This window comes from Oncorhynchus tshawytscha, linkage group LG01, assembly GCF_018296145.1.
Source record: "Oncorhynchus tshawytscha isolate Ot180627B linkage group LG01, Otsh_v2.0, whole genome shotgun sequence".
Classification (NCBI taxonomy): Eukaryota; Metazoa; Chordata; class Actinopteri; order Salmoniformes; family Salmonidae; genus Oncorhynchus; species Oncorhynchus tshawytscha.
Genome location: NC_056429.1, coordinates 27,168,960 through 27,183,516, shown reverse-complemented (window position 1 = coordinate 27,183,516; position 14,557 = coordinate 27,168,960). Strand labels below are relative to the sequence as shown.

General features: G+C 42.1%; 1 protein-coding gene across 8 annotated transcripts in view; it reads right to left on the bottom strand.

The window, feature by feature from the left end:
- Positions 1-14,557, bottom strand: part of LOC112248629 (ras-specific guanine nucleotide-releasing factor RalGPS2) — a 153,720-nt gene that overhangs the window by 85,830 nt on the left and 53,333 nt on the right. For 6 of the 8 annotated variants that reach the window (XM_042319752.1, XM_042319738.1, XM_042319764.1 and 3 more), the window contains 3 exons: positions 13,361-13,478; positions 13,049-13,153; positions 11,851-11,901 (listed from right to left, as the gene is read on the bottom strand). In XM_042319752.1, the coding sequence (XP_042175686.1) occupies positions 11,851-11,901; positions 13,049-13,153; positions 13,361-13,420 (216 nt within the window). In that variant the 5' untranslated portion in view covers positions 13,421-13,478. Of the gene's footprint in view, positions 1-11,850; positions 11,902-13,048; positions 13,154-13,360; positions 13,479-14,092; positions 14,151-14,557 lie in introns of all 8 variants that reach the window. The other 2 variants (XM_042319753.1, XM_042319762.1) reach the window with 2 other exon arrangements.

Here is a 14,557-nt window from a genome sequence, read left to right as displayed (position 1 = left end):
TTAAATTATGTATTTTATTTTATTAAATTTAGTCAATGGCCAAAAAGAGTATTGAAAAAAATGTAAGCTTACATTTAAATCTAACGAATTGTGTGATGGGCACTTTTTAAATGGAAAAATGGGTCTCTAAAATAAGCAGAACAAATGCTCAATTAAGTTCTGGGTCTATACTTGTTAAGAGAAGAGAGAATGACATCAGTTAAATTAGTGAAAGAAGTTAGTTTGCAACTCCATTTGTGAATTGCAGTGTAATTTATACAAAACATATACTTGTTTAACGACTGACCCACAGATTTATTCTCAAATAATCTTTAACTCTCAGGCTTCAAGCACCCTTTTAAGAGGAATTTTATCATATTTTGGACCAGAGTGCAACTATCGCATCACTAGCCTAGTTACACGATTGTCCTGCAGTGAGGAGGATTCACCATCTTCAAATGTTTTCATAATGTATCGATAATCAAATGAAATGTTTTTGTAAAGTCCTTTTTACATGAGCAGATGTCAGAGTTTACTTGTCCCGATACCATGGAGATATTATTATGTTGCATGATTTATGAATGGCAAGAATATGAGATTGGGTTTATTCAGTCAATTCGACACCATTAATAAACTACTCTAGCTTGATGTTCAATCAATCAATCAAATGACAGTAAGTCCATGCGCCAGCACTTCGTGGCTGTATATGAAACACGCGAAAATAAAATAAATATATGTGCCAGGAAACAATAGGCTAAGTGGATTTCGAACCGCCGTTATCACAATATGGGTCATGCAAATTGACTCCTAGGCGATGAATGAGCATCATGCTCTCTCCCTCCGTGTAAAGACATTTGACTGCCAACACAGCTTACAGAAAACACACTACCAGGTACCGGAAGAGAGCGAAAAATGTCAAACCAGCAGTGTTTCCCTGTCATCGCTCACTTTGTGACTGACAGGCAGACAGACGACTGTCCTATCAATAAATCGCTAGAAGATGCATATCGTTCATTCTAGCGGGAGAGGGCTCGGCTGAATTTTTTTTCCTGACTTGCGAACTGTAAAAAAATCTAAATTGCCAAGTTAATTTAAGTGGAAAATGTACATGGCTGAAATTGAGTGTACAACTGGCTGTAGAGCCAACAGCTGGCTAGAGGAAAGCACTGCAAGCGGTCTGCTCTTCAATGCAGTCAATGTGCGCGCACACACCAGAGTATGTGAGCGGAGTTGAGCATTTGGAAATCCCGCTCATGGAACACTGTGCCTTCCTTTCCAACCACTCTGCTAAAAATCCTGCTCTCGCTCACAGGAAAAAAATAACTGCTGCTTGAAAAAAAATCACAATTTAACCAACAATTCCACCTGGACCAACCATTTGTTTTTGAAGTGTTGAAACCAAACCATATGATTTGAATTAAACGTATTTTAATAAACATGAAAATGTCAATGTAAGAAGCGCTCATCATTTCAAATTGGCTACATGTTATATTAAACAGCATATAAACACTAAATAGGCCAGAAGCCAGAAAGGGAGCCTAAGAAGGAATTATTTTTGCTATATTATTTCAAGGCTATAGCCTACAAATGAATACATTGTGAAGCGCGTATGAGTGCGACACAGACTGGTAGGGACCTAAACGCCTCAGAATTTGAACATTTCGTTGTATTAAATCATTAGTGTATGAATTGCGCATATAGGCTGTGAATTCAAATTAAAAACAAGTTCAACCAAAAATGCCTTACTAGTGCCGTTGAATTCGTATTAAAAACAGGAGCTTGGACAGTGTGTGGCTTCAGGCTCATGTGACGGTGCCTGGAGAGCAGGCCAGCAGAGGAGAAAACTCTGCTAAACACCCTTTTGGCCACTCTTGCCAGGCTGGGCAGAGATGCCAAGTTTATGTTTCTATAGGTATGCCTAAAGGTTGTTAGGCAACATAACCCAATCAAAATGGAAAGCTCCTTGAAAGTGAGAATATGCCAGGTCTATTGTACAGATAATAGAACAAAAATGAACAACTTTTAAGAGATCAGATATTTAGTTTATGAATACTTTGATACAATGGCACAGTTATCTACCCACCTCGTTCCTTTCTTCTAGCATGTGCACATAGTAAGTGCACCTTCATGCAGTCGGGATACATGTCTTTTCAGATTCAACAATGATTCTTTAGTTGTGGACACTACATCACCACACTCCCTCGCTTACTCACCTTGATTTTTCACCTGTGTGCTTGGTCAGTTTCTTTATGGAAATATTTAGTTAACTCCATGACAGTAGCTAAAGCAAGGGGCTATAGCAGAACACAAGTAGATGCAAATGCATGCTGGGCCTGGCATGCCCTGAGCTCGTGAAGTGAGCGCTACTGGGGCCGGCCTTCGCGGATGCTCCAGCCTTTGACAATCACGCTCCGCGCTACAATCAAATTGGGCACGCTCCGCTCAGACTCTGGCGCACACACAAACTCGCTCACACAGACATACCGTGTTAAGACTGTTACGATGTGTTTTATGGTGGTTAGAGAAGCATATTCTAAAAAGGGAAAGACCAATATAAAGCCTCAGGTCATAACTCATAACACAAAGCTATTTACAGTTATTAAGAAGTTATTAGACAGCACGGTGAGAATATTACTCCATAACATGAGATTAAACATACCAGACCACTGACACAAATATAGCCTACTGCTGACTTTTCATTACAGTCAAGCAGATGACAACTTTTCCATGACGCAGTGGTCTCACAGCTTGCTAGCTCTGCTGCCTGCTTCCATAAACCCTGCTGCTGTAAATTATTACAACTTTAACCAACGACCAGGACAGCTTGGAAACAATTGGACTGAAAACGACGGTTATTTGTTCATTCATATTAAGACGTAAGATATCAACATTAAAAGGAAAGATTCACCCATTTTGAATGTTATGTTGTTTTTGTGTATCTCTGAGCAATGTTCTATCGATTCCCCGGGTCATTTAATTTGTATCGGAGCTATTGCCTATCAAAGCAGGCAGATATTCGACCGATATCACATAGCATTGCGATTAATCCTCAGTCAGAGTAAAATAATAAATTAAAAACATTAAAACCTCAGGTTAAGATAGATATTTTTTTTTTTGCATGGGCTGCATCTCAATTCCACCGCTGGTCTTCTGCATCTGTGGTGGAAGGTGGCCGAGATACAGCGGCGTTTGTCAGACCATGAGACATTCTCACAAATTCTGTAGCATCCAAACAAACTAATATGACCACCTTATGGAATGACCGGACTCTGCACGTACACAATGGTGTCCTCCGTTTTGCTGTATGATTTAACAAACCCCACAGGACTCACGCTGATGTGCCTACTTCAGTCTGTAGCGTCTGAACCGTTTGGGCTACAAAATAATATGAACTCTGTAGAAGGGGAAAGAGACTCATGAATAATATGGTGTTCTCCATGGTCCCCATAACTATCACGGGGCTCGTCTGAATGTAAGCCATATAAATGACACGAATGTACTTGTCCTCTTGCTCAGTTGTGCACCAGGGCCTCCCACTCTTTCTATTCTGGTTAGAACCAGTTTGCACTGTTCTGTGAAGGGAGTAGTACACAGCGTTGTAAGAGATCTTCAGTTTCTTGGCAATTTCTCGCATGGAATAGCCTGAATTTCTCAGAACAAGAATAGACTGACGAGTTTCACAAGAAAGTACTTTGTTTCTGGCCATTTTGAGCCTGTAATCAAACCCACAAATGCTAATGCTCCAGATATTCAACTAGTCTAAAGAAGGCCAGTTTTATTGCTTCTTTAATCAGAAACAACAGTTTTCAGCTGTGCTAACATAATTGCAAAAGGGTTTTCTAATGATCAATTAGCCTTTTAAAATGATACACTTGGATTAGCTAACACATCATGCCATTGGAACACAGGAGTGGTTGCTGATAATGGGCCTCTGTATGCCTATGTAGATATTCTATTAAAAATCAGCCGTTTCCAGCTACAATAGTCATTTACAACATTAACAATGTCTACACTGTATTTCTGATCAATTTTATGTTATTTTAAATGGACCAAAAAAAGTGCTTTTCTTTCAAAAATAAGAACATTTCTAAGTGACCCCAAACTTTTGAACGGTAGTGTATATCTCCTAGATATAGGACAAAATTAAAAACCTTGTGATACATTTTTTACTCAAAGCAAAGGCCAAATTCTATATTTTAAATCAGATTGACATTGGTATTTTGATAGCTGAAGGGGTTGTAAAATTCTAAATCAAATAGCTAAAATGAGCCATGGTATGACCATGTTAAAACAATACCATACGTTAGCTTAGTAGAACCCCCGCCCCAACGGCTTAGACTTTTAGAGGAACTCGGAATATGACTTTCAGATCGCGGAAACATCGATCACACATGTCAGATTGAAAATGGTGAGATTGTAGACTGCTAAATTGATAGTGCAGTTTAGGAGATTTTACAGCAAACTAGCTATTCACATGCTGATAAGACTTTGGTACTGTGTGTAGCTACAGTATACAAGCTTGCCAGCCCATAGAGATAGTATTGCATTGTGGGTTTCGTAGTTGACTTGAGGCAAAATGATGTCCACAATGATTTTCACATGTTGCTACCAACCTTATAACACCAAAATTAAACACTTGTTTACAAAAAATATTGTTCTCCAACACTGTAAATGATAGGAATTTTTGGTTTGGGGTGGATTTTTCCTTAAACATCTTTATGAGGGTCTGGTGGTGTTAAAAACAGGTACAGTGGGAAAGGACTCTTATGAAGAGAAGTGATCCAGAGTTAATCCCCTACAGTTAAACTACTGTCGTATCACTGGCCTGGTTCAGATTTCAAACACATCACGTCATGGAAAACAGACCTCAACGTGCCTAGTTCTCTTTTGGAAAAACTGATTAATCAGTTTTCATTATTGCATAAAACGTGCTATGTCATGTACCATTAAAACTCTTTAACGTTGAGTAATTAAATCCAAGCTTGGAGAGACTGAGGGCTTTGTACTGCATGAGCAACTCTGACTTCTGTGTACTGTGCATTGACGTCAATGAGAAAGTTCTGTAAAAATTCAAGTTCGGCATCTCCAGTTAAGATTTGGCCCAAGTGGAGAGACCGTCAGATCCAGCTGTGTTGAGTGTCCAGAGCGGTAGCAGAAAGCATGTTTATTTCAGTACCATAACAGGAGGTACTTTATAGGATACTGAAAGATAAGGAGAAGAAGAAGAACTGTCCATTTGTCCGTCCGTCAGTCACAATAAAATACTAACTACAGTCCCAGCCTTCCAATGTTAACTTATTCTATTGGTCAGCTTGTCGAGAAAGAAATAGCCTATTCCAAACAGACTCTGGGAAAGTTGTAGGAAGATTGATTTTTGAATTTGGAATCAAACTAGTAGGCCTAAGTTACATAAAAAATAAATGAAAGGCAATGAGTCTGACACAACAGATGAGAACGTTTAGCTTAAAATGTTGATATACAAATGAATTCACATTATAAGAGTAGCAACGCACACAAGGCAGTAGGCTACGTGCGAATGATCGTCATAATGCAATTAGCGGGAAAACACTGTCAAAACGTGACAGATGAAAATCTGTTAGAAATTTAGAAAGAGGATCTAATAAGCAAGGTAAGACACCTCATAACATTCAGGTTTCAAAGAATAAAGTATATGTTCTCAAAATGCATATCCTACAGCCTCCAGCTCATCGCAAAGTGTGACGCGCTGATGACGTCGTCCGTTGCGGTTTGACAGATTTTCCGCTAAAAGGCTCTGCACGCTGTGCGCATGTGACAAATAAGATACTGAACATAACAGATATACTGTAGCCTACACACGCAGCAATTTAATTCCACTAAATTATGCAAATTAACCTATAGACCGATAAGCATGACCAGTCAAATGTATTTCCATCGACATGCATTTATATCAATTAAAAGGCTAAAAGCATTATTTTGCAATGGGGCTTGCGCCAATTTTATTTAACGACTTTTACACTTTTTTTTAGGCCAAAAGCCTGCTATTACCCCCTAACAGAAACATACACACACACAAACCCACATTAGCGCAAGATCAGAGACAAAGCACAGTCAGAGAAGGAAGAGGCCTCTGTCCCTGTCAACAAAGTGGGTCACTGTGTGCTCTTCTCAAATTAGGTCAAATGTAATTCGTCATATGATTCGTAAACAGCAGGCAAGGACGAACAGTGAAATGCCCTTCAACGCAGTATTTTCCAACTATTTTTCCCAAAAAATCTAACCCAAGGAATTAGGTACCAGCACAGAGTCGATATGCAGGGGTACGAAAGTGTTCACGGCACTTTGTCCACATTTTGTTGTGTTACTGCCTGAATTTAAAATAGAATACACAATACTTAATTCCACTTTGATATTGTTTTTTATTTTTACAAATTAATTAATAAGGAAAAGCTGAAATGTCTTGAGTGAATAAGTATTAAATAAGCCTAAATACGTTCAGGTGTAAAAATCAAATCACTTAAGTTGCATGGACTCAAAATGCAATAATGTTTAACATGATTTTTGAATGACTACCTCATCTCTGTATCCCACACATACAGATAATTGTAAGTTCTCGCAATCCAGCAGTGAATTTCAAACACAGATTCAACCACAAAGACCAGGGAGTTTTTCCAATGACTCGCAAAGGGAACCTATTGGTAGAATAAATAAAGCAGACATTGAATATCCATTTGAGCATGGTGAAGTTATTAATTACACTTTGGGTGGTGTATCAATACACTTAGTCACTACAAAAAAAAAACTCTTGTTTGCTGGGAAGGAAGGACTCCGCTCAGGGATTTCACCATGAGGCCAATGGTGACTTTAAAACAGTTAGAGTTTAACGGCTGTGACAGGAGAAACCGGAGGATGGATCAAAAACATTGAAGTTACTCCAAAATACGAACCTAATTGACAGAGTGAAAAGAAGGAAGCCTGTACAAAATAAAAAATATTACAAACCATGCATCCTGTTTGTCACAACGCACTAAAGTAATAAGGCAAAAAATGTGGCAAAGCAATTTACTTTTTGTCCTGAAACCAAAGTGTTATATGTTATTTGTTTGGACAAATCCAATACTACTCCATATTTTCAAGAATAGTGGTGGCTGCATCATGTTAAGGGTATGCTTGTAATCGTTAAGGACTAGAATTTTTCAGGATAAAAAAGTAAACATAATGGAGCTAAGTACAGAAGGCCACCCATTACAACCAGCATGTCCAGAGATACAACCTCTCTCATCACCCAGTGCCTGGGCTTACCTCTGCTATTCCCGCACCCCACCATACCCGTCTGCGCATTATGACCTGAATATACTCTACCACGCCCAGAAATCTGCTCCTGTTATTCTTTGTCCCCAACGCTCTAGGCGACCAGTTTTGATAGCCTTTAGCAGCACCCTCATCTTACTCCTCCTCTGTTCCGCAGGTATTGTGGAGGTAAACCCAGGCCCTGCATGTCCCCAGGCACCCTCATTTGTTGACTTATGTGATCGAAAAAACCTTGGTTTCATGCATGTCAACATCAGAAGCCTCCTCCCTAAGTTTGTTTTACTCACTGCTTTAGCAAACTCTGCCAACCCCGATGTACTTGCCGTGTCTAAATCCTGGCTTAGGAAGGCCACCAAAAATTCTGAGATTTCCATACCCAACTATAACATTTTCCGTCAAGATAGAACTGCCAAAGGGGGAGGAGTTGCAGTCTACTGCAGAGATATTACTTTGCAGGCTGTCATACTTTCCAGGTCCATACCCAAACAGTTCGAACTTCTAATTTAAAAAAAAATGAATCTCTCCAGAAATAAGTCTCTCACTGTTGCCGCCTGCTACCGACCCCCCTCAGCTCCCAGCTGTGCCCTGAACATTTGTGAATTGATCGCACCCCATCTAGCTTCAGAGTTTGTTCTGTTAGGTGACCTAAACTGGAATATGCTTAACACCCCGGCAGTCCTACAATCTAAGCTAGATGCCCTCAATCTCACACAAATCATCAAGGAACCCACCAGGTACAGCCCTAAATCTGTAAACAAGGGCATCCTCATAGATATTATCCTGACCAACTGGCCCTCCAAATACACCTCCGCTGTCTTCAAATAGGATCTCAGCGATCACTGCCTGTATCCGCTACGGGTCCGCAGTCAAACGACCACCCCTCATCACTGTCAAACGCTCCCTAAAACACTTCTGCGAGCAGGCCTTTCTAATCGACCTGGCCCGGGTACCTTGGAAGGATATTGACCTCATCCCGTCAGTTGAGGATGCCTGGTCATTCTTTAAAAAGTCACTTCCTCACCATCTTAGATAAGCATGCTCCGTTAAAAAAATGCAGAACTAAGAACAGATATAGCCCATGGTTCACTCCAGACCTGACTGCCCTCGACCAGCACAAAAACATCCTGTGGCGGACTGGAATAGCATCGAATAGTCCCCGCGATAAGCAACTGTTCAGGGAAGTCAGGAACCAAAACACACAGTCAGGAAAGCAAAGGCCAGCTTTTTCAAGCAAAAATTTGCATCCTGTAGCACTAACTCCAAAAAGTTCTGGGACACTGTAAAGTCCATCTTCCCACCTCCTCCCAGCTGCCCACTGCACTGAGGCTAGGTAACACGGTCACCACCGATAAATCCATGATAATCGAAAACTTCAACAAGCATTTCTCAACAGCTGGCCATGCCTTCCTCCTGGCTACTCCAACCTCGGCCAACAGGTCCCCCCCCCCGCAGCTACTCGCCCAAGCCTCCCCAGCTTCTCCAGATAGCAGATGTTCTGAAAGAGCTGCAAAACCTGGACCCGTACAAATCAGCTGGGCTTGACAATCTGGACCCTCTATTTCTGAAACTATCCGCCACCATTGTCGCCACCCCTATTACCAGCCTGTTCAACCTCTCATATCGTCGGAGATCCCCAAGGATTGGAAAGCTGCCGTGGTCATCCCCCTCTTCAAAGGGGGAGACACCCTGGACCCAAACTGTTACAGACCTATATCCATCCTGCCCTGCCTATCTAAGGTCTCCGAAAGCAAAGTCAACAAACAGATCACTGACCATCTCGAATCCCACCGTACCTTCTCCGCTGTGCAATCTGGTTTCCGAGCCGGTCACGGGTGCACCTCAGCCACGCTCAAGGTACTAAACGATATCATAACCGCCATCGATAAAAGACAGTACTGTGCAGCCGTCTTCATCGACCTTGCCAAGGCTTTCGACTCTGTCAATCACCATATTCTTATCGGCAGACTCAGTAGCCTCGGTTTTTCTAATGACTGCCTTGCTTGGTTCACCAACTACTTTGCAGACAGAGTTCAGTGTGTCAAATCGGAGGGCATGTTGTCCGATCCTCTGGTAGTCTCTATGGGGGTGCCACGGGGTTCAATTCTCGGGCTGACTCTTTTCTCTGTATATATCAATGATGTTGTTCTTGCTGCGGGCGATTCCCTGATCCACCTCTACGCAGACGACACCATTCTGTATACTTCCGGCCCTTACTTGGACACTGTGCGATCTAACCTCCAAACGAGCTTCAATGCCATACAACACTCCTTCTGTGGCCTCCAACTGCTCTTAAACGCTAGTAAAACCAAATACATGCTTTTCAACCGTCCGCTGCCTGCACCTGCACGCCCGACTAGCATCACCACCCTGGATGGTTCCGACCTAGAATATGTGGACATCTATAAGTACCTAGGTGTCTGGCTAGACTGTAAACTCTCCTTCCAGACTCATATCAAACATCCCCAATCTAAAATCAAATCTAGAGTCAGCTTTCTATTTCGCAACAAAGCTTCCTTCACTCACGCCGCCAAACTTACCCTAGTAAAACTGACTATCCTACCGATCCTCGACTTCGACTATGTAATCTACAAAATAGCTTCCAATACTCCACTCAGCAAACTGGATGCAGGTTATCACAGTGCCATCTGTTTTGTTACTAAAGCACCTTATACCACCCACCACTGCGACCTGTATGCTCTAGTCGACTGGCCCTCGCTACATATTCGTCGCCAGACGCACTGGCTCCAGGTCATCTACAAGTCCATGCTAGGTAAAGCTCCGCCTTATCTCAGTTCACTGGTCACGATGACAACACCCACCCGTAGCACGTGCTCCAGCAGGTGTATCTCACTGATCATCCCTAAAGCAAACACTTCAGCCTTTCCTTCCAGTTCTCTGCTGCCTGTGACTGGAACGAATTGCAAAAATCATTGAAGTTGGAGACTGATCTCCCTCACCAACTTTAAACATCTGCTATCTGAGCAGCTAACCGATCACTGCAGCTGTACATAGTCCATCTGTAAATAGCCCACCCAATTTACCTAACTCATCCCCATACTTTTTTATTTATTTACTTTTCTGCTCTTTTGCACACCAGTATCTGTACCTGCACATGACCATCTGACCATTTATCACTCCAGTGTTAATCTCCTAAATTGTAATTATTCGCCTACCTCATGCCTTTTGCACACAATGTATATAGACTCTTTTTTCTACTGTGTTATTGACTTGTTTATTGTTTACTCCATGTGTAACTCTGTTGTTGTCTGTTCACACTGCTATGCTTTATCTTGGCCAGGTCGCAGTTGTTCTCAACTAGCCTACCTGGTTAAATAAAGGTTAAAAAAAAAAAAGTACAGGCAAAACCCTACAGGAAACCCTGGTTTAGTCTGCTTTCCACCAGACACTGGGCGACATATTCACCTTTAAGCTGAACAATAACCTTAAACAAAAGGCCAAATCTACACTGGAGTTAGTTACTGAGTGGCCGTGTTACAGTTTTGACCTAAAATCTACTTGAAAATCTATGACAAGACCTAAAAATTGTTGTCTAGCAAAGATCAACAACCAATTTGACAGAGCTTGAATAATTTTTTTAAAGAATAATGTGCAAGTGTTGCACAATCCAGGTGTGGAAAGCTTTTAGGGACAAAAAGGGTCAATGCAGATATTCCAGGTAACTATTGGTTAAATATTTAAATAACTATTTATTAGCAGTATAGCTTGAGTGGGCTGAAGCTGTTTAAGAGCCTGTTGGTTCCAAACCTGGTGCATTGGTACCACTTCCCCCTCACTCCAGCCCACTCACCTCTACTAACCCCCTCATCCCTGCACCCAATCGTTCACCTTATTTAATGTCCATTCTGCTCTCCCGCCATCCTTGCTATTTTTCTTATCCGATCTTCTCATCTCTATCAGTCATAAAAGTGAAGGGCCCAGAACGCTACATTGGGTTTCAATGTGAGTAGAGATCATCAAATACCTAATCAGTCTGTCAGTCAGAACAGAACACAAAGGCATGTCAGTCTCCATAAATCCCTTGGTAGCAGAGCTGTGGAAAGGCACCAGAGACAACAGTATAACGTCCTTTAATTGGAGTTTGAATCATTGGCGGGCTCAGGCAGGGAGAACTGTCCCACTCTACAGGCTAGCAATAACACATCCATTTTAACCACTAACCTTAACCATTATCCTATCCTCAACTAAATTACTTACTTTCTTATTCAAATGTATTACTTAAACTGCAACAAGTGCCAAAATCTAATTTGAGCATAGGTGGAACAAATAGGCCTACCCTACACTGCTAACCAATCAGAAGCCAGAGTGATTCCACATGGTGGTGGTGTGATGTGGACGGACGGACGCCGCTTTAAGTGGTCTACTGTGGCCAACCCTAAACACAGGTTATCCCTGAGGTGTCAGCTCAATTTACAAGGTTACAGAGAGCCAGCGCACGGATACACATGCTTACACTGGCTTTCACGTAGACCATTTATAGGGTGTGAGAATGAGCGTGTGTGTGTGTGTCGTGATCATGGTGTGTAGAAGAGAAGCAGGGGGACAGACAGTCCTGTACCTCACCTCAGGCTGAATGGCTTTGAACACCGGAGCATCCATGAGAGTGATCTGACCCTGGAGAGAAGGGGAGAGAGAGAAGTGGGGGAGAAAGAGAGGAGAGAGAGAGAGCAGGATAAGGAGAGAGAGAGAGCAGGATAAGGAGAGAGAGAGAGCAGGATAAGGAGAGAGAGAGAGCAGGATAAGGAGAGAGAGGCATCAGAGCAGTAATTAGGGAAACAGATTTGGACTGAAGTGTTGACCTGACATCATTGCAGGCAGTGCTTCCAAAACTTTATTCAACAGTCCCAGAATAACCAGGAGAAATTCAATCTGGAGGGGGATAGAAAAGGTAGAGACCACCCTCTGTCTGTCTAGCTGGGTATGGCAAGGCAGGGGAGAGTGGAAAGGCTCAAACTAGAATTGTACCGAGAACCTAGAGTCTTAGAGGGACTGTGTCAGCATTAAAGGCTTGTTGCACTAGCCACTGGGCAAAAAAATAAAAAATATTTTAAAAAATATTTTTTTAAAATCGGTTGAATCAACATTGTTTCCATGTCATTTCAATCAAACAATTCAATGTGAGGACGTGGAAAACTGATTGGCTTTGCACAAATTAATAAATCAACGTTTAAACTAAATACAATGACAGGATGAAAAGGTTGGTTGATATCACATTGAATTCACAGTAGTTGACAACTCAACAAAATCTAGACGTTGAACTGATGTATGTGCCCTGTGGGTAATCACGTCACAAATCACAACTGCGCTACATTAATGCTCTAACCATACTGCCTGGACGACAAACTTCCAAGTTGGACCTAAATCTTCTATATATAATATACGGACCTTTGGCTTTTCAGGGAAAAGCATGTAAATCACAGCCGTTCATTATACTCTACACAGAGTAATGGTCTAGTCTGCGCAGGCAGATGGTTTATGTTGTCTGACATCATGGAAACTGACTGCCTAGGATATTAGGGAGGACCATGGTGATCTATCTAACAGGGGCTGGGAGCTGGGACTTGTTCTTAGAATGGCCTCGTTCTATTGAGAATATCGGAGGAAATTGGTGCCTGTGTATCCTCCTGGATCGCTCACCCACTTCATCCTCTCTTTCTGAAAGACTTTCCAAGATGCATCATTCCCCTCTCTCTAGTGTCTCAATGTCACATATGCGCTATTCCACACACACACACACACACACACCAGGGTGGGTACTTACTGCATACTCCTCAGGGGTAACCTTCAGGACATCGAAGACGACAGCATCAAAACTCTTCTTCAGCTCAGAACCCTTCTCACTGAGAGACTCTGAGCTGCTGCTCTTCTGGACACACACACACACACACACACACACACACACACACACACACACACACACACACGTTAGGGCAGGGAACCATAAAGCTCAAAGAAATGGGGGGTGATTGACACCCATAGCGCTCTGTTAGTGTTTGTTCTAGCCCTGCACAGACACACATGAATGAAATCATCAGAATGGGAGAAGTTAAGGGGGGAAAGGGGCGTGGCTCACCTCCGAGGCAGTGGCAGCAGCAGTGGTGACGCTTGATTGGCCATTGGGGAGGTCCATCATTCCCACACCATCTGTCTGTCAGTTCAGCACAGCACTACTCATCCTCAGTGTGTGCACTCTGGACAGACACACAAACGAGAGAGAAACGACGTAAACCCATATTTCATTTATCAGACCAATGCTCACAAAACCCTGGATCAACAGTGCCCCCTTGTGGATGAAAGTGGTAGGAGATTCACTTCAGATGTGGGAAATCAGCAGTGCTCTAGCCCCACATACAGGTGCCAAGTGCACATGCAGACATACACACACAGACGCTCACTAAGCTGTGGTTTAACCAGCTCAGTTGGCAGTGTAATCCTCAAGTATGAAAGCGAGTGTGCGCCGCGCATGCGAGCGAGCGAGAAAGACAGCGAGAGGAGAGCGAGGAGAGAGTGCAAGAGAGGAGAGACAGTGGCAGAGGTGAGGTAGAGGATGAGCAGCACTTTCTATCCACTACTCCAAATATGCTTCAATCAGGAGGTATTCATCATATGAAACTTAAATGGTGATAATAATTAGCATTGTTGCTCAAAAATATTGTTCATTTTGGTCATACTTCATATACATTGCTTTGGCAACAATGACAACCACTATCCACGCCAATAAAGCATTTACTGAATTGAGACAGAGTGTTCAAAATGTGAAGTTCTACATTCACAGAACAATCAAACAAAGAGAAACTGTGTATACTTTTTGGGGAAAGGTCTGGTGTTCTAGAGTTGGCAGCACAGTCACAGCTTGCCAAACGCTAAGGGAGGAAATGGGAGCAAAAAAAACAGATTGAATATACAGTGCTGCTTGAAAGTATGTGAACCCCCTAGTGTTCACCATGAAATCTTAATTTAATCAGAACTAGTCTTTTTGATCTGACCTAACAGGTTTATATTTACCAAAACCAGAGAGGATATCACGCGTGTAGTAGAAAAACAACATTAAAAGTAATTAGTGCAGGTGCAAAAGTGACGCACTTCCAAAATATCCCCAAGAGCCACAAAAACAATAAATCAGGTAAAAGCCAACCCATAGATAACATCTAGAGATTTGCAGACCTTCCTTGCTGCATCTCAGGTAACTGTGCATGCTTCAACAATAAGAAAACTGAACCAAAATGCCATTCATTGGAGGTTTGCTAGGAAGAAACCTCTGCTGTCAAAA